The 25000-nt window shown below is 36.8% G+C and overlaps 1 protein-coding gene across 2 annotated transcripts in view; it reads left to right on the top strand.

The window, feature by feature from the left end:
• mapkapk3 (MAPK activated protein kinase 3) overlaps positions 1–25000 on the top strand; it is a 40773-nt gene that overhangs the window by 5782 nt on the left and 9991 nt on the right. The window contains exons 2-6 of one of the 2 annotated variants that reach the window (XR_015502107.1): positions 15881–16020; positions 18765–18829; positions 21156–21418; positions 21501–21646; positions 22614–24045. Coding sequence is in view for 1 of the 2 variants with exons in the window: in NM_001080079.1 (NP_001073548.1) it covers positions 15881–16020; positions 18765–18829; positions 21156–21235 (285 nt within the window). In the remaining variant the exon portion in view is untranslated. 2 annotated transcript variants of the gene reach the window in all.

Genomic DNA, 25000 nt, shown 5'->3' with positions numbered 1-25000 from the left:
ACTGCGGCCTCACAGCATGAAGGTCACTGGTTCAAGTCCAAACAAGGCCAGTTGGCATTTCTGTGTGGAGTTTGCATGTTCTCCCCGTGTTTGCATGGGTTTCTCCCAGGTGCTCTGGTTTCCCCTACAGTCTAAAGACATGCGGTACAGGTGAATTGAATAACCTAACTTGTCTATAGTGTATGAGTGTGGATGTGAGAGTATATGGGTGTTTCCCAGTAATGGGTTACGGCTGGAAGGTTATACGCTGTATAAAACATATGCTGGAAAAGTTGGCGGTTCATTCCGCTGCGGTGACTGCTGATAAATAAGGGACTAAGCCGAAGGAAAATGAATGAATGTTTTGAGTGAAATTTGCCCATAGGTTAATCCATTATTTTAAATAGACAGCTTGTTAGAGGAAGATACAAAGTGGACCCAAATGTCCGGATATCATTTGCTGTCTTGTGTTTCTGTTTTAAGTAGTATAGAAATTAGTCAAAAGAACGTATATACTTCCCCATCCACTTGTAGTTTTTCGGGCCATCTGGTTTGGCAGGTCTGCACTCCACCTGCTCTCTCTTTGCTTTACAATTTAGTGGAAGATCTCTAACTGGTTTAAACAGCAGCTGACCTGAGATACACACACAGGCAGTGCCTCTCATAATGGTTAAGGTCAGGATTGAGTCAATGTGACAACAGATCACGCTGACCAAACCAAACACTCACGGCTTCTCACTTACACACAGCAGAACAAAAACATCCCAAAACCTCTCCTGAGGGGGATAGAGGCACTATAATGTAAACAAGCTGCTTTTCATGCTTATTGTGCTGAGGATTGTGTTGTAAGTAGGGATATCAGTTTTCACAAATGATCTCTGTTCTAATTAACAAGCCATTAGTCAATTAATCATTAACTTTATTGATTCAATATCTGTTTGCTTCAGTGGGAAAGGCTTGAACGGATGTGCAGTGGGAAAGCCCTCCACACGGAGGAGAGCTGTCAGTCGGCGAGCGTGAAGAGAAGTGGCGTCACACCGCCCCGTAGCGTTCGCTTGAAACAATTTAATGCAGCCATACATACCTCCGGCCACATAAATCGTGGTCTCCAGAAACGCCCGCGGGCTACGTTTTCAGAATGAGCTTGGGTTGCTTTGGATTCTGGGGGAAACTGGAGCACCCAGAGGAAACACGAACACGGGTACAACATGAAAACTCCACATAGAAATGCCAACTGACCCAGCCGGGACTCGAACCAGTGATTTTCTTGCTGTGAGGTGACAGTGCTAGCCACTGAGCCACCATGCCACCCTATTTTGATTTCACACAGACTTTAAAAATGGATTTTGCACTCAGATTTGCACTGATAGCCTTGCCACACAGTGACATTAAGTGTCCGGAGATCAATTTTCAGCTCATTCCCATTTCCTCCTTTGCCTCCAACTTTGTGATTCCTGTCACTATATTGTCCTATCACAGTAAAGGCCAAAAATGTGCCGAATTTTTATTTAAAGGAATTAACAAACATTTTTAAATGAGAAAAATGGGAAAAAGAGGGCAACTAATAAAACAGATTTCATAGGCCCTTTTGTAAGTTATTGTGCAGTCCTAAACGAATGTCATTGTACCAGGACACAACTGACCTGATCTCATGAGTCATTCAGGAGTCATTTATTGCCCAATATCCCCTCTGTTTTTAATTACAGGGTAAACAGACATAGGGCAGTGCTGTCGATCTCCCTGTCTTTTAATTAAGTAGCAGGTTGATGGCTAAATGTGAGTGTTTGTGTGCCGTTTAATCCACTCTGTTTAGCTGGGCGGCAGCCATCCCTTAAATCTTATTCATTTAATTTACTCCTGATTTCCCATATTGAACTTGAACCGCTGCCAGCGAGGGAAAGATATGTTATATGGCCTGATCGAACCTGTGCGATATATTTATTACCCTGCTGTTGGGGACTCTATCTTGCAATATCTATACGTTGCATTTACATCCGCAGTGGAAGTTTTTAGTTTGGTTGTTTAAAACAATTGAAATTATTGTTTAGAGAAGGGAAATAATCTAAGCGTGAAAGGTCAGCTTCTTCCCAGGACAAATAAATGCAACTCTGTTTTTTATATATAATTTTTTTACATCCCAGATAATAGGTGCTTTGCCTATTGTGTAACAAATATATTTAAGTTAGGAACAGCAGCCTATTGGTGGATTATTGATGGACTCTTCTCAAGCATAAAAACACCATAATATGTTTGCAGATATTTAAGAAACATGCTGAGTGAACATTCTTGTTTATCTGAAAAACAATGCTGAAGTCAGATATTCTGCTTTGAAAATGTGCGTTACATACCCGAACGCAGTCTTTGTTTTGGTTCCTTTAACCTGCCCAATGCCAGTTTAGCCAATTATATTTCAACTCCCAGGGTTGCCTTGGTGGAAAACAGCATATTTAATAATAATAATAATACATTTTATTTATAATGCGCTTTTCTGAAACCCAAATCGCTAAAAAACTAGCTAGATTATTAAAAAGAAGAATAAATAATAATAAAATAAAATAAACGAAACCGGTCAGAGAAGCGGCAGCCACCCTGCGCCAGCGTTCTCTCCAACCGGATGTGAATATTTCATTCATTCAGTCAGAAAGCCTCTCATTTGCATCCGTGACAGAAATGCGACATCCGGTGGACAGTAGCAGACTCTGAAATGAGATGCAGATTCAGAGATCCACATGAGGTTATTAATTAGCAAATAATAGAAATATTGGTCACACTTTACAATAAGGTTCATTAGTTATTGTTAATTAATGCATTTACTAACATGAACAAACAATGAACAATACATTTACTACTGTATTTGTTCATGTTAGTTAGCGTTAGTTATTGAAAATACAGTAGTTCATTGTTAGTTCATGTTAACTCATGGTGCATTAACAAATGTTTACAAGCATGGACTTGAATGTTAATAATGCATTAGTAAATGTTCAATTATGATTAATAAATGCTGTACGAGTGTTGTTCATGATTAGTTCATGTTCGAAAATGCATTAACTAATGAACCTTATTGTAAAGTGTAACCGAAATATTATGAACGTAATCATTTGGTGAGCAGGTTACATTTTATGTGACAGGATACCCAGTGAAAAGCAATTTGGCTGTTTGCACCAGACGAAAAACGGCACAAATTTAAATACAGAAGCACAGAATAGTGCACTTACTGCACTCCAACGAAATGGTCAGATTTATAATCTAATTAATATATAACAAACCTCTTTAACATTAGTAAATGTACATGCTGAATCACTGATATGTGTTGGTTTGCATTATTTTACAGTTCTAAAGTTCAATTTCAAACAGTTATTAGTTATTATAACAGTATTTTATTTTCAAGATCTGAGGTGAACTAGCTGCTGCTGCTTTCAGTATATGGCATTAAATGTAATATAAAATGGTATTCAAACTTACATTGTTAGCATTTAACACTGAAAGCACATGAGGTGTACCTGAGGTGATCATTGGCAGTTTTCTGTTGTTCAGCTGCAAGAAATAGAAGCTGTTTCTAAAATATACATTTCAGGTGTTGGTTAGAACAAAAACTCCTTTTAATATGGAAAATATGTCTTATATTGTATGCCGTTGCTTTTATAGAGAACACGACATAAATAAGCCTTTAGGCTCGATAGTCAGGCACACTCATGTAGGTGTCGTTAATCTGGCAACATGCGCTTGCGTTTGTTTTAATCCAGGAGTGCGATACCTAGTTTAACCACTGGGTGTCAAATTTATATGCTGCACCAATCTGTTCATATAAATATAATAATATCAATGAGTATATTAAACTGAATATATTATTTAGAAAGTATAATAAATACAATTTTTTACGGACTAATTGACTTGTAATAATTTATAATTGGTATAATTCTAATTGTATGTATATTGTAATATTTTACGGTCCAGTTTGTATACAATTTTTTATACAGTTATCATGTTATATCAAATTATATTATAATAATAGTGTTCTATTAACAAATTATGAAATTGCTGTATTATATAAATATAATGCTACTTAAAATATTTTATGATTATCTTTTTAAAAATACTTTGGTTTGTGTTAAAAAATCATATATTGATCCCATTAGATTTAATGCATATAATTGTAAAAAATTACATTACAATATTATTTGACATAACTTAAAATACTATTATATAGTAAATTAAACAATTTTATCAAAACCTGTTCTCGTTTAAATGAAATCATTTTAATAAATATATTTATAATAATTATTATAATAAATTATTTTTATAACAGTTAACATTAGTGTTAGATTAATAAATTGAACAGTTTTAATTCACATAAATTAATCATAACCCTGCTTGAGCAGTTTTCTCTAGCATAATCAAATGAAGCAGTGTGTTGGAAAAGAGGCTTTCACCATTTCCACTGTGCAGTCAGTCAGCACCGTATGCTTGACTGGTTCATATTACAGCTCTGGCACTGGCTCGCTCACTGTTCACTGTCTGTTCATCTTTCCACACAGATCCTACATTCAGGATCCTGCCATTGTTCAGTTTTCAGTCTTTGTTCAGTCCTGGTTCATCTGGCCGGCCCTTCATGTTTTCACTGCAACAGGGATGAAACTTGCTCCCCCCTCCGGGAGATACAGAGAAGGCTGACTTTTATCATGAATCTCTAGAAGTTCATTTTTAAGGAGGATCAAATATATAATACAGTGAAATAAATTAAACTCAAACACAGTCCCATTCTTACATCATAGTTTAAAAGTAACGTATATTTCCGAAGATGAGAATATATATTTTTAAATACAACCCCAAATCAGAAAAAGTTGGGACAGTATGGTAAACGTGAATAAAAAAGAAAGTAGTGATTTGGTCCGTGTACCCACGTATAATTGGTTTTCTGTGTGGGCGGAAATTATACACGCCCCTCTCTGCTGATTGGTCAACCAAACATCAAACTGTGCCATCATCAGCTGTGCCTCAGTCTTTGCAGTGGAATAACGTCTCAATTTATGGACTTCTTCATAAACTCTGTGACCTGTGCTTGCTTTAAACATTATTTTATCATACTTAAGCATCTTAGCATGTCATCTGTATTATTATGCGGCAGTTCTTATAATCCATGGTAAAACTGTGTCACATTGCACAGCATGGAGCGAATGAATTTGTAGTGATCAGCAGACTCGACCTCAGTGTAGGTCCAATATACATGCAACAGCCATAAATTAAATAAGCTGAGTAAATGGGGGCAGCATGGTGGCTCAGTGATTAGCACTGTCTCCTCACAGCAAGAAGGTCGCTGGTTCACGTCCCGGCTGGGTCAGTTGGCATTTCTATGTGGAGTTTGCATGTTCTCCCCCGGTGCTCCGTTTTCCCCCACAGTTCAAAGACATGTGGTAGGTAAACTGAATAAACTAAATTGGCCATAGTTTATGAGTATGCATGTGAGATTCTATGGGTGTTTCCCAGTACTGTGTTGCGGCTGGAAGGGCATCCGCTGTGTAAAACATATGCTGGAGGAGTTGGATGTTCATTCCGAAGAAAAAGGAATGAATGAAGGAATAATTGTCATAAAATAAAATGAAATATCTTAAATGTTTAATGTATTGAATTAATTTTGTATGAATCTATTTAAACAGTCTCTCCAGCATTTTGCGAGGACATTTACAAAATATTTTTGTGGTTTGAATTGACGGCTTTTCTCTAAACGGATGGCATTATTTAATTCAGCTCTTGCGATTTTATTTGATCCCGTAAAATGTATTTATTTTGTTATCTTACTAACCATTGGACTCCAGGAGGGACTGTTGTTCAAAGTAACAGTTATGGTAAATTACATTGCATTAAATTATTACAATGCAATAAGATTTTTTTACATTAAATGCAACAATTATATATAGTATTTAGTTTTAATAAATCACTATATTACATACAATTAAAAATATACCAAATATATTAGTCCCACTTTATATTAAGTGGCCTTAACTAATATGTACTTACATAGGAATTAATAGTTTGTTACAATGTACTTATTGTAAATACATGTATTTACTGTGTACTTATGCTTGATTAAATACATGTATGTAATTACATCTGTGATTGACTTTTGTAATTACATTTGTAAATACACTGTTGACCATCCCTTACACCTTAACCCACCCTTAAACCTACCCATACCACCAAACCTGTCCATAACCCAACCTCTATCCCAACTCAAAAGCACCACAAGTGTCAAAAACATTATAAACAAACACAGTAAGTACATTGAATTTAATTTTTGATGTAAGTACATAGTAGTTAGGGACACTTAATATAAAGTGGGACCAATATATTTAATAATGAAATATATTTAAATAACTGCACAGGTCTGTAGAAGTTCATTTAAGGATTTTAATCAATTAAACTCAGCCCCATTTTTTTTTACAATAGACTCAGTAAACAGTGTAGGATTACGAGAGATAAGAATAGTTTTTATTAAAGATTGCTGTGGTGTCTTTTACAAGGGCCTTATTTTAGACTGATCAGAGTGTCATGTTTCACGTGTTATCATAAAACGTGACTTGGACAAACATTAAAAGTAATATAAACACTCATGCGTGTCTCTGTTTGACCAAAAACCAAGTGTGAGGCGGTTATGATTACACTGACCACCAATAAATCAAGCGGAGGCTCTTCAGACGACAAAACAGATGTAAATGGCAAAACCCCTGCACATTTCTGAGGTGAAACTGAAATGGGGCTACTAGATGTAAAACCCCCACTCACTTAGTCATGCAATGTTTTTTAAGGAAACTGTGGTCACCGAAAGTCTCTGGATACAGTCACTGCTGTTATTAATAATTTACTGTAAAACATAAAAATGCACTTCATTCGGTAACATCTAAATGAAAGCATTCCACTTAACATTTAAAAAAAATGACTGCATAATTGACTACACTGGTAATGTAGTATAAATAAATGACTATAAATATGAACAATATGGATGCAAATAACATCCATGCATCTCGTTCAAACTTGTGATTTAACAAAATTAATGTAACTTAGGCTTGGCGGTAATATGGTATACCGCGAATTTCAATACCGTTATACCGTCACAAAAAACAAACTTATATAGGAGACTAGGATTAAATAATAAATATAATTTATTTTAATGCCTAAAAGGCTTATGTGTGCTTGTCATCATAGGACAGCATGGAGGAGGAAGAGAGAGGTGGGGAAAGATAGTGAGTCACGCACCAAGTGACCTGGTCTAGAAAAAGAACACAACTTCTGCAGTTTGGCAGTATTTTGGGTTTCGACCGGTAAATACAAACCTGGCAATTTACAAATTGTGCAACAAAAATGTGACCACGAGAGATGGAAATACCTCAGACTTAGGATTGCATATATGAAACCACTATCCACTCACATCTGTGAGGATGGACCTGAGTTCACTCAGTGCAAAAAGTTTCAATGCCTCCCAATGCAGGACCAACAACATTTAGTCAGTACAACGATATGTTCATTTAATTCTGTTTGACTTTTGAATTTGCACTTTTTTATAAACTACTATTTGTTGCTACACTGTAAAAAATAAAAAGCTGAGTTAACTTAAAGTTTTAAAGCAACCGGCTGCAAAGAAATTTGGAGTTTATTAAGATTCAGTGGTTAAAGTTTATTATTTTATTATATTATTAAATATTTTTTTAAGTTGACTGAAATGGCTGTTTTAAGTCAAGTATATTTTTTAAATAATTTGGCACAACTTAAACCACTGAAGCTTAATAAACTCAAAATTTCTTTGCAGCCGGTTGCTTTAATACTTTAAGTTGACTCAGCTTTTTATTTTTTACATTGGAAAACGCTGAAATGAAGAAATGAAAATTCAAAGTCTCCTCAACGGAGAACAAACAGTTCCAAATATGCAGTTAAATCGTTTTTTTGAGTAAATTTAACTCTGAGCTCAAAAATATGTCCATCTAACTTACGATTTTAAACTGAGTCAACTATTTGTAAGTTGGCTTTTTTTACAGTGTAATGTTATTTTGTTATTGTTTCTGTTTTAGTGTTTGGTATTCAGTTTCTGAACTGTTTAGGCACAAGCCAATACTTCGGTGACACTGTCTGAGCCTTACGACATAATTAAAAAAAAAATGTTTACAGTAATACCGTATACTGGGGTAAAATAGGGAGGAGGTTTGACGGTATCAAAATTTGGAGACAGCCCAAGTCTAATGTAACTTTGTGGCTTAGTTGTTAGCACTGTCGACTCACAGCAAGTTGTTAGCACTGTCGCTATCCCAGCTGGGCTGGTTGGCTTTTCTGTGTGGAGTTTGCATGTTCTCCCTGTGTTGGCTCGGGTTTTCTCCGGAATGACATGCAAAGGAATTGGATGAACTAAATTGGTCATAGTGTATGAGTGTGTGTGTGTGTGTGTGTGTGTGTGTGTGTGTGTGTGAATTAGTCTATGGGTGTTTCCCAGTAGTAGGTTGCAGCTGGAAGGGCATCCGCTTTGTAAAACATATGCTTGAATAGTTGACAGTTCATTCCACTGTGGTGGCCTCTGATAAATCAGAAAATAAGCTAAAGAAACATGAATATGTTATTTACTTAACAGAAAATCAGCCGGATGGACGTCTATAGACTCGTCTTGCAGTTCATTTTACTGCTGAGACTATTAAATCTTGTGGCTGTAGAGTCAGGAAATTAAATGCAGCCATAAAGCTTGAACAGTCAATATAATCAATCTCTGACTCCAACATAAAATGTATGATTATTTTCCTGTGAACTCATTAATTACACTCTTAAAAATACAGGTTTCAGATCTGAGGCTCTACACTTTTTGTGTAAATTTTAAAATGACCCAACCCAGCAGGCACACAACATCATGTTAATATGTTAGGTTAGAATTAGGTCGTGGTGTTAGATGAACAAAATTCAATGTCTAGACAGCGTCTAAGGATATTGTTATTTTGATGTACAATAATGATGTCAAAATCAAATGACGTTGATATTTGGTTGAATTTAGGTTGTGTTGGAAAGTGACCAAAATCCAACGTCGAGCCAACATCTTAAATCATATTGATGTCAAAAAACTGACATTTATTCGTCAGGTATGGCTGAAATACAATGTCTGATAGATGTCAAAGTGGTAACGTCAACACAACATCAAGCTGTAACATCATTAGATGTTGATATTTGATTGATTTTAGGTTAGGTTCTTCCGTAAACCTGATTTTCATTTCCTAACAAGATGCAACGTCTCCATGATGTTGAAGTACATCAACAATCTGACATCATGTTGTTGTCCTGTGCCTGCTGGAGAAAAGATGGTGCTGTTGGCTTAGATTAGCTATAAAGTTTCAGAAATGTGCTTCAACTGGCGTACTATAAGAGCCCGGAAACTTAAAAAAAAATCTGTTTCTTATTAAAATAAAAAAAATGAAGGTTTCAAAATAGTTTTATTTTCAATTTTCAATTTTTATTTTTTTTGGTTGGGTTTAGGGAAGGAGGAGGGTGGGTCAGTCATTTGGCCAGTCGGCCATTCCGTCATTCCGTCATTCAGTCAGACAGACAGACAGTCACTCGACAGCGGCCTCTGGTGGGTTTACGCGAGGGCACAAGTGGCACTCGCAAGTGAAATTTGAGATACGAAAAATTGCACACAGCGGCCTCTCGTGGATACGCGAAAATAAAAACTGCAAAAATACTTACCTCCTGGGACGTTTTTCACGGTCTCCAGAAATACTATGTTTTCAGAACGAGTCTGTGTTGTGTTTAGTATGTTGTTAGCTGTTTAGTCTCTATATTGTTTTGGGGTGTTGCTATGCAGGTCCAAGGTGTTTGGGGTGGTTGCCAAGGTGTCGCTATGCAGTTACATGGTTATTGAGAAGGTGCCACGGTGTTGCTGTTTGCAGCATGGTGTTTGCTGTTTAGTTTCTAGAGTGTTTTGGGGTGTTGATATGCAAGTGCTAGGCCCAAGAGGTGGGCAAACTACGGCCCGCGGGCCATATGCGACCCGCTGAACACTTTCATCCGGCCCCCGAGGGAGTTTTTAAAATGCTGCTTCTGAGTAACGGTTTGGTTCAGAATTAGTCAATTTATTATGCAATTACAAACGCCATGTGATGGCAGTATTGCATTTGATACAATTAGCGCAACCAGTAGAATTAGAACACACTCTTGGATTTTAAAATGCACTCGACCGTTAATGTCTAAAAAGGAGTCAGACAAAAAAATAAATAAATAAATTTGAGTCAAAAAAAGCAGTAGGTCTAATATGCCGAGAAAGTATTGCTGTTTTTAAAGAATACAACCTAAGGGGCTGATCACACTGAACGCACTTTATGCGTTGAGACGCGCCTCTTTTAAATCGTTTACTAACAGCCGCGAGGGTTTTGCGCGCTGCTTATGTACCCTGCGTATAACCATAGCAGACTTTAGACTTAGACATCCTTGCCAAGAGAGGGGACCAGGCTCATTGTTCACATTAACACACTCATAATAACATGACTTGGAATACCAAAGACTAGGATTCTTTTCCCATTTTATCTCATAGTTTTATAATGATTGATATGAGCATATTAATACACGCTCAAATCAGATTGTTGTACATTTGACTCAAATTATATAATTATTGTTGGTTAAATGTGTTATTTTTTGTCATAGAATATATTTTCTATGCATACAACCACTTTAAAAAGTTATTTTATTAAAGATTTGTGGTTTCATCAAGTTTTATGATGATTGATCTGGATATTCTAAAAGCAGATTCTAATCTAGAAAATAGATTATTGTAAATTTGACTGAATAGTAAACTTTAAGAATTATTTTTAATGTGTTAATATGAGATTTTTTTCTATCAAACAATATCTTTTCTATTCTCCACTGTAAAAATTATTATTATTATTATTACATTTTATAGGGGATTGTTTTTTTTTGTTTTTAATGATGATTGATAAGCAAATATAAATAGCAAAATAGCAAATTTGACGTAAAAATATAAAAACTAAATCTGTTTTGTGTTAATGTGACATGTTTCTGTCCGATATTACATGTTCCATGCCTACTGCTACTATAAATAAAAGTTATTTTTTTAAAGAATTTGACATGCGGCCCTTCACTTGGTTTGCAAAACTTGATGTGGCCCTCGGGTCTAAAAAGTTTGCCCACCACTATGCTAAGGTGTTTGGGATGGTTGCCAAGGTGTTGCCATGTAAGTCTTAGGGTGTTTGGGGTGGTTGCCAAGGTGTTTTAAGCCGTTTCTAGGGTGTTCTGTTCGGTTGTCAGGTTGTTGCTTTTTCAGTTTTTTCTGATGTTTGTTATGCAGTTTCTAAGTTGTTCCAGCATTTGTCAGGGTGCTGCTTAGCAGTTTCTAGAGCTTTTTTGGAGGGTGTTGCCAAGGTGTTGATAATGCTTCATAGTTGATTGTGTGTTCTGAGAGGTTGTCAGGGTGTAGCTGTGCAAATCCTGTGGTTATTTATGTGTTTCTATGCGGAGTCAGGGCAGTTGATAGGGTGTTGCTATGCTGTTCCTAGGGGATTCTGGGTGGTTGGAAAGGTGTTGCAGTTTCTATGGTGTTTAGAGTACTTGCCATAGTATTCTTAGTTATTTACTTTACAATATCCAAGGTTTTCTGGGAGTTGCCATGCTGTTTGTGATAATCTAAAATGTGTGTGCAATATTAGTAAGGCTTTCCTCAGAAAACACTACTAATAAGTGTTCTTTGTTAGTTTGTTACCATTGGGCAGTGCTGAAATGAATCCTTTAACAAGATTACCCATAAAGCTTATGCAGCAAAACCCAGCGTGCACATGTGATTTCATATATGTGTGTGTGTGTTATTTGACACTCTGGCGGTTTTCTTCCAGCCACATCTTTTGTTCTGTGTTTTTGTTGTAAAAGGAGTTTCCTGACGTCGCTTCCCCTTTGATTCTACAGCAGTTTTTTTTGTAGGTGGTTGCTGTATCTGTGAATCAAGACTGAACTATAAAGGTTACTTCAGTCAGACATTTACAACACTACCAGCCCACGGGCATCTCTGTTAAATGACTCAAACTGTCTTTCGGATGCTGTTAGTCGGAAAGCAAACTTTGTTCACCCACATTCACATGCTGTGAACTTTTAGTTTATCATCTGCACAGACAGAGACGGCGTGGGTGGGGGTCAAATGAAATTGCATGCAGTTCACGCCTCTGCAAGTGGCTCAAACCGCTTTCGGGCTTAATTGGTAGAAATTAAAACCAGAAACCCATTTCTGTTGACTTGCATGTAAACAGCTGCTAAAGTGTTTTAAATTGCGTAAATGGATATAGCGGGATTCTTTCATGTGGTGATATCTGCCTGGTTTTATTTGAGTCAAATATAAGTTGTAATATTTACACCAATGAGTAGCAAACACAAATGAAGATATTGGAAAATTCTCATAGGTCAAAACTTTAAAGTCTAATACTGTTTTTTTTAATAATTTATTTAGTATTTAGTTTTTAAGCATATTTTTTATCATGATTTACAGAGGATACCAACTAAAATGTCAACGTAACAATAGTTTATTTGTCAAAAATGTTGCCAGACATGTTTAAATCAGGAATCATTTTCATTTCATTTTCCTTCGGCTTAGTCCCTTTATTCATCAGGGGTCTCCACAGCAGAATGAACCACCAACTTATCCAGTATATGTTTTGCACAGCAGATGCCCTTCCAGCTGCAACCCAGTACTGGGAAACACCCATAGACACTCATTCACACTTATATACCATGGCCAATTTAGTTTAATTCACCTATAGCGCATGTCTTTGGACTATGGGAGAAACCGGAGCACCCCAACCCACGCCAACACATGGAGAACATGCAAACTCCACACAGAAATGCAAACTGACCCAGCTCGGACTTGAACCAGAGACCTTCTTGCTGTGAGGCGACAGTCACTATGCCACCCTTCAAGAATCATTTGACATAAAAAGGCTCAGTTTAAGGATCTTGTTGTATCCCAAAATACTCATTGTCATTTTAAACCTTTATACTTTAGCAGTTAGCACTATCAAGTATTTAATCATTTAAAATATAATCCAATTTTGTGTAATCACTTATTATTTTATATATTATAACAAATATGCATCAGAATAACTGTTGTTTTATTTTGACATAAATATATCAAAGTTCCTGAAAGCAAAGAAGGTCAAGGTGCTCCAGGATTGGCCAGCCCAGTCATCAGATATGAACATTATTGAGCATGTCTGGGGTAAGACGAAGGAGGAGGCATTGAAGATGAACCCAAAGTATTTTGATGACCTCTGGGAGTCCTGCAAGAACTCTTTCTTTGCCATTCCAGATGACTTTATTAATAAGTTAGTCATTGCAGAGATTTATGAACGCAGTCCTCCAAGCTCATGGGAGTCATACACAGAATTAATTCTTTATCCACTGCACCATGACTATATTTTCTATACTGAACTTTATTTCTGTTAAGTGACAAGACTTTTGTCTAGACAAAGTCAGACCTTACTGTCCTAATTAAATAACTCAAAATCAAAGATCATATTTTCTTTTGGTAAAATAAGCGTAATCTAGAGGCCGTTGCCTTTAATATTAGCCACTTTTGATACCAAATGATCAACTAGAAGTCAAGTTATTATTTGTTGTTCCTAAAACTTGAATTGGCGACTTTTGCCAGGTAGTGTATATCATCAAAACTGGAGTTTTTAAACAACAGCAAACTAATAATGTTCATATATTAATTTTACTAAGTCTTTGAAAGTACATTATATTTAAATATAATTGGATTGTTTCATATACCAGCAATATTTCAACCATTTAACAATTAACACGTTTGCTAGATTTGTCCTACCCTATCTACTGTAGGTATGTTCGTTAATGTTAAAAAATAAATAAATAAGGGACTCTTTTTAAAAAAATGTCTCTCGTTTGTCATTAAGTTTGATGATTTGGGTTATGTGGTATATATTTTGCACTTCCAAACTTCAGTTAAGTGCACATAGTGCGTGTCGATTCTTCCTGTGTTTCATGCTGCATTTTCAGGGCACAAAAGTTTCTGTGAACTAAATGAATTTTGTGATTTGCTGCTAATAATTTTGACTTCATCTGTATATAAAATTACTTTTGTGAATATGATGCAATGCAAAGACACACCCCTGCGTCCTCTAGTGTGATTACCAACTAGTCTTGTTGTATTATAGCAAACTTCCACAATCAGCATCAACGATAACATGCGTCATGTTGCCTAAAAGGGACACAAATTGCTTAAACAGAAGATTAAGCTGAGTGTTACTGCAGCAGAATGTTTCAGGCACCAAAAATACACTGTGATGGGATGCATTTGCTATGTCAAGGTCTCACTCTGGCCTTGTGTGTGATTTCACACTTCAGGGAAGAGAAAGGACGAACACACAGAAAGAGCAATTAATGACTTTCTGTTCAGACTCTGTGGTAAATTGCATAAAGTGAATAGAAATTTTCTTTTGTTTTTAGATGAAACAAGCTGTTGCATAACTGTTCTTCTTTAATGGGCTGAAAGCGACTGGAATGTGTTGGACTTTTATTAAAGGAATGTTCAGAACAATTCAGGGTTAAAACTGTCAGCGTGCGTGACATAAAAAAAGCCAAAAAATGCCTGTCAAAAGTTTATGATTTATTCATATGATGAATCTTTATTTAATAATAAGTAAATGCAGCATAGGCTCATTCTGAAAACGCAGCCCTATATACATTTTTGGAGATCGCGAAGTATTTAGCCTGAGGTATGTATCATCACCTTGGAATTATAAGGTTTTGTGTGCGTTCTGAATGACTTTGAGATATTGAACTTTAAAGTTTTTGCAATCCATAGCAAATGTGTGTAACATTTGTTTTTAAATAAAAAGTCTTAAAATGTAAACAACTTATATAAGAACATCTCATAATGTAAATAAGTTGTCATTTAATAAAAATATGTCAATAGCTCAATTTTGACAAAAATGTCAGATAGAACCTTATAATTCAGGTGACGGTATGGCTGCATTTAGTCTTTCAAATGAATGATACAGGGCAGCATGATGCTGTTGCTTTGCATGCTTACAGGCTGCCCACTTACCTCTGAAAAGACAGCTTTCCAGCTGTTACCAGTTTGTCCAGTGGCTCGTTGGCAGACTTGAGATGTAAATAGACCACGAGTTGGCCGCGGGTTTGAGTCTGATGAAATGAAATAAAAAAGTAAATAACAGGGTGAGAATGTGGTAAAATCTGAAAACGTGGCAAACATCAGGTGAGGGCTTTTCCTTTTCTGGATTTTTTTTAAAGAAGTCAATTGGGTTAAGAGAAATGGGTGCGCTAGTCAACCGGTGGTTTTGAAAACACTATTGGTTGGGTTTAGGGAAGGAGGAAGGTGGGTCAGTCATTCGGTCTGTCATTCAGTCAGGACAGGGGCCTCTGGTGGATTTAGATGAGAACAGCAGGCGCGAATGGTACTCAAATTTGAGATCTGAAAAAGCATACACAGCAGCCTCTGGTGGATTCGTGAAAACAAAAATCACAAAAAAAGTAGCAACAGTACGCTTTCAGAATGAGCCTGGGTTGGATTGTTTAGAAGTCCAGGGCCACATATCCTCATTTTGTGTGTAATTTTTTACTTTTTTTAACGGTTTTAATGAAATCTGTGATAAATTTATTTTAGATTTTTAAAAATAAAAAATATTTCTGAATAAAGTCTAATGAATGAAGTCTAAAAAATAACGTTTATTCATTGAGTAAAAACAGGAATTTCTTCAATGCATTCACTCTCATTTTTAATCAGTTTATCCTTGCAAAATAAATGCATTAATGTCTAGTAAATACTTGTAACACATGAACACTGAACATCTATATCAAGTATACAAAAAGGTGATGATCTGCATGTGTTTTCTGATTTCTTTAGATTCTGTACGAGTGTCCTAAAGCTCAGAGGGAAGTTGAACTACACTGGCGAGTGTCTGGAGGGCAGCATATAGTCCGCATCCTCAGCCTCTATGAAAACATGTATCGTGGGAAAAAGTGTCTTCTCATAATCATGGAATGGTGAGTCCTGTCACTGCTAAAACGTCATTTCCCATCATGCTCGGCTTCCAGAAATAGTCCAGCTCAAATAGTACAGTCAAGCTCCTTGAATAGTGGCTTTTTTTTAAATTCTTTTTGACAGAAATACAACATGGGGGAAAAAGATCTTGTGTCACAGTCTTGTTCTGAATGGAGGTTTCACTTCTCTTTTCCGCTAATAATATCATTTTTTTAAATTCTCTTTTAGTTAGACTGCATTATTTCAGTTTCGAGTTTTCAAAAGTATTAAACGAAACTACCTATCAAATATGATGGTATTAAGAGAGTGTAGTCTAGTCTGAGTCATCAGTGTGTATTTTGATAATTATTTTAAAAGATTGTAAATTCATTTTGGCTATTTACAAATATCTCTCTTTTTTATATGTAATGTTTTAATAATATAACACAAGCAAGAGTGAAATCTTCCCAAATATAAGTGGAAAAGCTTGTCTGCAATTGTGTATTACAAAATATCAATTTTGTAAAACAGTTCAGCAAACAAGAGGCCTTATTTATCATTCATTCATTTTCTTTTCGGCTTAGTCCCTTTATTTATCTGGGGACGCCACAGCGGAATGAACCGACAACTTATCCAGCATATGTTTAACGCAGCGGATGCCCTTCCAGCTGCAACTCATCAGATACACACTCATACACTACAGACAATTTAGCCTATCCTATTCACCTATACTGGATGTTCTTGGACTTGTGAGGGAAACCGAGCACCCGGAGGAAACCCATGCCAACACGGGGAGAACATGCAAACTGCACACAGAAATGCCAACTGACTCAGCCAGGGCTCGAACCAGCGCCCTTCTTGCTGAGAGGCGATTGTGCTAACCACTCCGCCATCGTGACGCCCCAGATTGATCCTATTTATATTTATTAATCTAATTTTGATTTCCTATTTTGGCAAGTAATTATTTCTGTGCAAATCATTTGAGTCAGTTTATCAATGATCCGTTCCTAAAGACCAACGAAGCGGAATGAACCGCCAATTTATCTAGCATATGTTAAACGCAGCGGATGCCCTTCAAGCTTCAAGTTATCTTTGGAAAACATCCACACACACTCATTCACACTCATACACTATGACCAATTTAGCCTACCCAATTCACCTGTACTGCATGCCTTTAAATGTGGGGGAAACCAGAGCACCTGGAGTTAACCCACCCGAACACACAGGAACGCCAGTTGACTCATCCGGGGCTCGAACCAGCAACCTTTTTGCTGTGAGGCGACAGCACTACCTTCTGCGCCACCGCATCATCATTTTGAGTAAACCATTTGAACAAATGATTCAACAGATCGACTTTAAGACACTTGCAAGGACTTTCCACATATACTGTAAATTTTAGCATCATATTTATTGATCCATGAGAGGCCAGCATAACAACCCAAAAACACACTGAAGTCAAAATATTGTTTAAATATAATTATTGTAATATTCATTTCTTTTTAAAATATAATTTTTGAGAAAAAAAATGTGTACTTTGATCACTTGACCACTAGGATGAAGAGGACACCAAGTGTGAAAGATTGCAGCTTTAAAGTGCACTAAATAAAGTACACTACACTACATATTTTCACATTATGAGTGTATTATTTTTATATGTAGGGCTGGTTGGGTATTAATCCAGATGTCCTGATTCAGTTATAATTTCAAGTTGATTCATTTGAATCTCGACTTGAATTAATCATAGCAGATGTAACAAAACTCAAAAATGAATCATCAGTTTGGAGATGGTGAGGTTTTGAAAAGTAATCAACAGCTACAAATCTGTATATTACATTCTTTTTATTTAAGGTAAACATGGGTACTTAAAAACAACCATAATAAATAAAAACAAAGTTATAAATCACATTGTTTTTTTATTAGTCGCATGTAGTTGACTATATATGTGCTGTGGGTAAAAGGTGTTTCAATCCGGCTACCACTGCATATATATTTCAAACCTGTGGGAAGCACTGGAGTGTGTTTGAATGTAAGTGTGTGGGTGTTTCCTAGTACTGGGTTGTAGCTGCTTTATAACATATGTTATAGGCATATAAGTTGGTGGTTCATTCCGCTGTGGCGACCCCTGATGAATAAAGGGACTAAGCTGAAGGAAAATTAATGAATGATTTATAAAGTGACAAACAGCAAGCTTAGAATGTTTATATATGATAAATGTGAATTTGTCACTGTTTTGTCCCACACTTGCATATATCCTTGAGACTAACATACTGATACTAACATTTAAAAAACTTGATCTTAATTTCACCGGACCTTTAACAGACTTAAACAGAAAGCAACAGAGCTTTGATTTAAAGTTGATGGGGTGTTTCATCAAGCAGCAGCTCTGAGTGTTGTATGAAGTGCTGCTATGGGCTTTATCTGAAAGATTAAGTGCTCCTCTCAGAGAGCGACAGTCACAGGCAGACACACACTTACACACACACACACACACACACACACACACACTTACACACACACACACACACACACTTACACACACACACACACACACAGAAGAGCTCCAGTCATTCATTAGAACTCATTTCCGCTCTTCCTCCTGCTTTTGGACATTTTTGGCAATGATGTGATTCATTATTTATTAACCACGTAGCTATGTTAGAAAAAAATCTCAGCTGGGAAAGGAATGCAACTTATTGTGATTGTGTATTTGTGCATTAAGCTGGATAATTATTGAACGTGTGTGTATATATGTGTGTGTGTTTGTCAGTATGGAAGGAGGAGAGCTCTTCAGCAGAATTCAGGCCAGAGGTGACCAAGCTTTCACAGAGCGAGGTGAGTTATGTATGTTTTGCAACACACACACACACACACACACACACACACACAATTGCTGCGTTTCATAATGGTTTTTATAATGTACACACTGTATATTCTCCCAACCTTCTCCTCAACCATCAGAACACATGCAGTTTTAGAATGTCAAAATACTTAATTCTGTTTCATTTATGAGCGATTCTTCTCATGGGGACCAAAAATTGTGCTCACTAGGTTAAAAATAAAAAGTTACTAAGTTAAAAGTAGCTAAGCTAGTAAAAATTTACTATGCTTGTGGGGACATTAAAGGGTCCCCATAACGTTATGAATACAAGGTGCGTGCACGCATCCACACACTCTCACTCTCACACACACACACACACACACACACACACACACACACACACTCACACACACACACACACGCACGCACACACACACACACACGTTTGTTTCTGTGAATTGTGGGGACATTACATACAGTAGGTTTCCATTGTTTTTCTACATCAGCAATGTCCTCATATTTCACCACCTTCTTGTAATACCTGTGTCATACCTACAGTATGCCATTATACAGATTTGTGTCCTGATATGTCACAAAAACACATTCACACATACACATACACACACACACACACATACACACACACACAAAAGGGTATGTAGCATTCAAGTTGCTTTACAGACACACTATGTAAGAATGGAGTTATGTGTTTAGTTGGTCAGCTATAAAATGGAGAGGAAGTTACAGTAAATAATGCTAATTCTGTATCTCCATGTAAAGTCCCTAGAATAATCTGCCGTATATTTTCCATTAATTTTGTAGCCGAATGAATATGACGAATATGAAAATATAAGTTTACTATGAATATGATGAGGAAAATAATTTGTCATAATTTATATTGGTTGGTAATTTTGAGGAAGTTATTATACCATATTTGTTAGCCAGCAATACATATGACAGGGAGGATCACTTCTCATATACTTTTCACTTGTTGGTTAATTAGGGAAGTGAATTTGTTGTTTAAAAAAATGTCTAAACGTTCTTTAGTTAGCTTGTTTGTTAAATACGAATATGCTGATCAAGTTGTTTTCCCTTTATTTCAATAAATCATAATTACAGTTTACAACATTTGAATAACAAAAACATGATTAGGAATAATTAGCTTTCCCATAAAGGGCGAAGTCGCCTCACAGCAAGAAGGTCGCTGGGTTGCTGATTCGAGCCTCGGCTCAGTTGGCGTTTCTGTGTGGAGTTTGCATGTTTTCCCTGCGTTCGCATGGGTTTCCTCCGGGTGCTCCGGTTTCCCCCACAGTCCAAAGACATGCGGCACAGGTGAATTGGTTAAGCTAAATTGTCCGTAGTGTATGAGTGTGTGTGTGTGTGTATGTTTCCCAGAGATGGGTTGCGGCTAGAAGGGCATCCGCTGCGTAAAAACTTGCTGGATAAGTTAGCAGCTCATTCCGCTGTGGCGACCCCAGATTAATAAAGGGACTAAGCCGACAAGAAAATGAATGAATGAATGAGTTCTCCCATAAAAAAGGCAGGGTTCCACTCAATCAATTTGTGTTGGAACAACATGAAGGAATTAAGTTAACTTGTTTTTACAGTTGTCCCTCCAAAAAACTTTCATCATTAAAGTCATTTGAACAAACAGCAAGCATAATTTTTGAGTGTGTATTTCAGTTGATTAATTGGTTAAATTTTAGTTGGAATAATTTTGCTTACACTGTAATACCGAATGAGTTAAGGTAACTCAAACCATTTGAGGAAACCGATTACAACAAACCATTTAAATTCAAAAACTAATCCTAATGAGTACCTAATGAGAACTTAATCCTTTTAAGTAAACCAAGCAATTTGAGCAAAGTAAAACCCAATAAATGAAGAGAACTCAAATTAACTAAGTACTGTAAAACTCAATAAGTTAAGGCAACTCAAACCGTTTGAGGAAACCGATGGCTGCAAACCATTTGATTGAAAAAAAAACGAATCTATACGAGTACTGTGAACTTACTCTATTTAAGTTTAAGTAATGAGGTATTTAATTAACTCATTACTTACAACACAGAGTTCAAAACTTTTTCCAAATGAGTAGAATTAACTTTCAGTACATTGAGTTAAATACACTCATTTCATTTCATAAAGTTGACTGTTGGGTTTTACAGCGTAGTCACTAATATGGTTAAGGTTTTGATCTGATAAGGTAATCATTTTAGAGGAAGCCACTGTATTGTACACTTAATATTTTGAGAAAGGAAATGAATATTGGAGATGATTTATGTTCACTGTTCTACCCTAATAATGATTCGTGATTGTATGATTTCTGTCCTGTGCCCACAGAGGCTTCTGAGATCATGAGAGACATCGGCACTGCCATCCAGTACCTGCACGACATGAACATCGCACACAGAGACATCAAGGTGACCAGCAAACTCTTTCTACTATCTATAACAAAGGTCTCAAACTTAATTTCCGGAGGGCCGCAGCTCTGCACAGTTTTGCTCCAACCCTAATCAGACACAGCTGATCCAACTAATCAAGGTGTTCAAGACTACTAGACACTATTTGTAACGAAGGGTCTGACACAGAGGGATTCATTTGCAGTATGTTTATTAAACAGAGTTCAATAAAGAGCACACAGATGTTACTTGTGTGCAGACTCACATCAAACACAGTTGTATTCAGTTGATAGGCTGGCTGCAGGAAAACACAGAGTGAATAAGCAGGCATGGGTCAGAGGCAGGCGGCTCAGATCAAAGTCGGGATTCAGGCTGGGTTCGAGACAGGCGGCAGGCAAGACAAGGCTGATAAACAGTCCGGGTAAGCCACAGGTAAGGATGGCTGACGTGAAACTGACGTTTCGACACAGTGTCGAGATCCCGAAGCGCCAGTGTTTCGAAACGCTGCACAGAAGCATGATTCGAAGCACCCAAGTCACGTGACTAAAGTGTTTCGAAACACTTGGTCACGTGACTAAAGCGATTTGATCCCCTTAGAAGCGTTTCGAGACCTGGCGAATCTCCATTTGGCTGCCAAGGTCTGACAAATCACACTTCATATGGCCTAGTGGACTGTGCATGTGCACCATGTTACTATGCATCAAATGACTTTTTGGGTTCGAATCCCGACTTCCACAAATACTTCGAAATCATGGTTTAATGTGTTTTTATCATGTTTCTGTTTTATGTAGCCAAAATATGATACAGCTGCAGTTACGCCATCAATTTAGCATCATTTTTGTAACACTGTAAAACAATAATTTATATTTTTACAGTACTGTGATGGTTTGGTTTAGGGTTTGGGTAGACGTTAATAAAATACAATAAATGGGAAACTTTATAAATAATATAAATAATTCTTGATAACTTCAGGCCACAGTTTCTGATCTAGCAACAACCCTGTTTTAAGACCAAAACAAGACATATTTATTCACAAATTGTTTATTCGGATATCAGACCAATGTTGAAACAAAACGATTCAAGAGCAAGCATTACCAACTGGTATTAAAGCATTTCAAAATGGCTGTAATAGCCTGGATTCGAACCTACTATCCCTGGACGGCAATCAGACACCTTAACCGCTCCGCTGCATTAATTGAAGACCAGTGTTACAAAGTGGGCTTTAATACCTCAATTTGCTAAACTGTTATGTGCTGCAGCTGTTTCAGTGCAATACATAAAAACTAACCACTAGATGTCACTGTAGAGTGGGGTTTCGAACCGTTTCGAAGCTTCGACACATTTGCTTCGACTGTTTCAGTGTTTCATGAAGCCTCGCTTTGCCCACCACTAGCCACAGGGAAAGCAGGCAAGGAGTAGAACACTCAGTAGTGTTTGCAGGGGCAGAACAAGACTTCGCACTGAGGTGAGTGTTTGTGCTTCTTATAAAGGTGTGTGTGGTGATCAATGAGATGAGCTGCAGGTGTTTGTGGCAATCAGTCTTTGGGATGACGTAATGTTAGAAGTCTGGTAATGATGACCTCTGCTGGTCAGCGAGGGGAATGACTGGGACCGAGTCGGTAACACCATTAAACAGGTTTGAGTTGGAGGTGGTTGGAGCTAAAATCTGTTGAACTGTGGCCCTCCGGGAATTAAGTTTGAGACCACTGACAACAACATTACATTTAAGACTAAACTGGAAGATTACATTAAAGGGATAGTTCACCCACAAATGAAGAATTTACTCACCCTTCAAAACCCTTTTTGAGTTTCTTGCTTCTATTGAACACAAAAGAAGATGTTTTGAAAAACTCTGTCTACTGAGACCCGTTCACTTCCATAAAATACATATTTTCTTGCTATGCAAGTCAACGTTTACCAGAATTTTCCAAATGTCTTCTTTTTGTGTTTAATAGAAGAAAGAAAATTACAAAGGTGAAAATGATGAGATCATTTAGATTTTTAGGCGCTCAGCCCGATCTCATGAGGAAATGTAACTATTTTAGTTTGTCTAATTTCTACAAATTCGTACCATTTTATTCATATAAAAATGTATGATTTAAAAAAAAAGGCGTGGCCCCAAACTCCACCCCTAACCTTGCTCTTCATTGGAGGATGAGCAAAGCATACTAAAATGTATGAATTAATACAAATTGGCCACTAAATCAAAAAGCTATACAAAGTGTGGTATATGCACAAGGACTTTTATTTTTCAATAAAGGCCAGCTCACACTGTGCAATTGTATTTATTTATTCATTTTTTTAAATCCTGAACGATTGTAGCATGTTGGACTGCACGAACATTACTCCCATGTTACACTGTAATATCTCAGCTGTCATAAAGACAGACTGAACAACAATAAAGGCTTGTCAAACATGAAAGAAAATGCTCCCGGAGTTTGACGTCATTAACCTGTGACACTTTCACTATCCCACGTTCTGAAATGATTCCTCACAGCAAACATAAACAATCTGTAGCGGCAATTTTGCAAACGGTGTGTCTCAATAATCAAACCAGGAAGAAACAAACAGTTTTGATATTTCCCCGTGGTCACTAGAATTGTCGCATGGATTGCGTCATCAGATTCTGCGCTCCTATTGGTTCTTAGATTGACGCTCATTACAGCTATTGTCTCACTGCAGGAAAGTGTCTGAAATCTTCTGACACTGCCAGAACTTCATCAGAGAAAAAATTTGATCACAACAGACCTTAAGCAGTTTTCTGTGAACATGTCAAAAAAAGATAAGAGATTTTAGTCTCGGATTTCACGAATCTTTTAGAATTTCCCAAATTTGTCTTAAATGAAAAAATCATATGGCTGAAATCTCACAGTGTAAGCCAGCTCAAGCACTTTTAGTTCTAGTCTAATTTACCATTGTAAAATGGCTGTGTTTAAGATCTGGTTTCTTTCAAAATCAATGATCTTCACTGCCTGATTGATAAACAATATTAAGTGGGTCTCAGAGTGAACTATAAGCACTGCATTAAAGTCTATTGTTCTGCACCATTTCTTTAAATGATGGAAATTTATTTCACCACAGTATTTTCATTTTGGAGTTTTAGCATTTCCTGCTGCTCCTTATGGCACTTGCCTTTAAATTTTAATTTTAATTAAATTATTTAATTGATGCTGTCAAAGGAAGCTTATGAAATTAAAAATACTCCACATAAACTAGAAGCTGCGACCCCTTTTTTTGTATTGTGTCGCAGTTTCTAGAGACATGAAATATTAAATGAGAAAACTGTGAAACTGAGAAAACTGCTTGTTTTTTTACTGGGAGCTTATTGAATGCAAGCTGATTGAATGTAGTAAAGTAGGCATTTTATTCAGAAAGATCAGGAAATGGGTTTTAGAAGAGTCATTACAACCTAACAGACTAACAGTTGAAGGGGCATGGTTAAGTATGTTAGCCACTCCCAATACCTTAAACAGACCTAATCTGAGAATTGAACTGAAAACAAACAGGAAGTGCATTTTTAGATTTCAATTAAATATTACAAGGGCAAACCATTTTCTTTCTTCATGACGTGCACAGATGAATTGCTCACCACAAAACTAGCAACGTGAGCTAACAAAGTCATATGGCTAGTTTTTATTTCATGTGTACTTCACCAGAAGTTTATCGGTGGCTGAAAAACACTTGCGGTGTGCATAGCCTGTTACTTTTAGATTGCATTGGTGAACTATCCCTTTAAAAAGCAGTATACTGTTGGCAATGTCATAAGCATGTGATCTGTCTGTCCTC

The sequence above is a fragment of the Danio rerio genome, chromosome 11, assembly GCF_052040795.2.
Source record: "Danio rerio strain M-AB ecotype USA chromosome 11, GRCz13ab, whole genome shotgun sequence".
In the NCBI taxonomy this organism is placed as follows: domain Eukaryota; kingdom Metazoa; phylum Chordata; class Actinopteri; order Cypriniformes; family Danionidae; genus Danio; species Danio rerio.
This window is presented reverse-complemented; position numbering and strand designations above follow the sequence as displayed.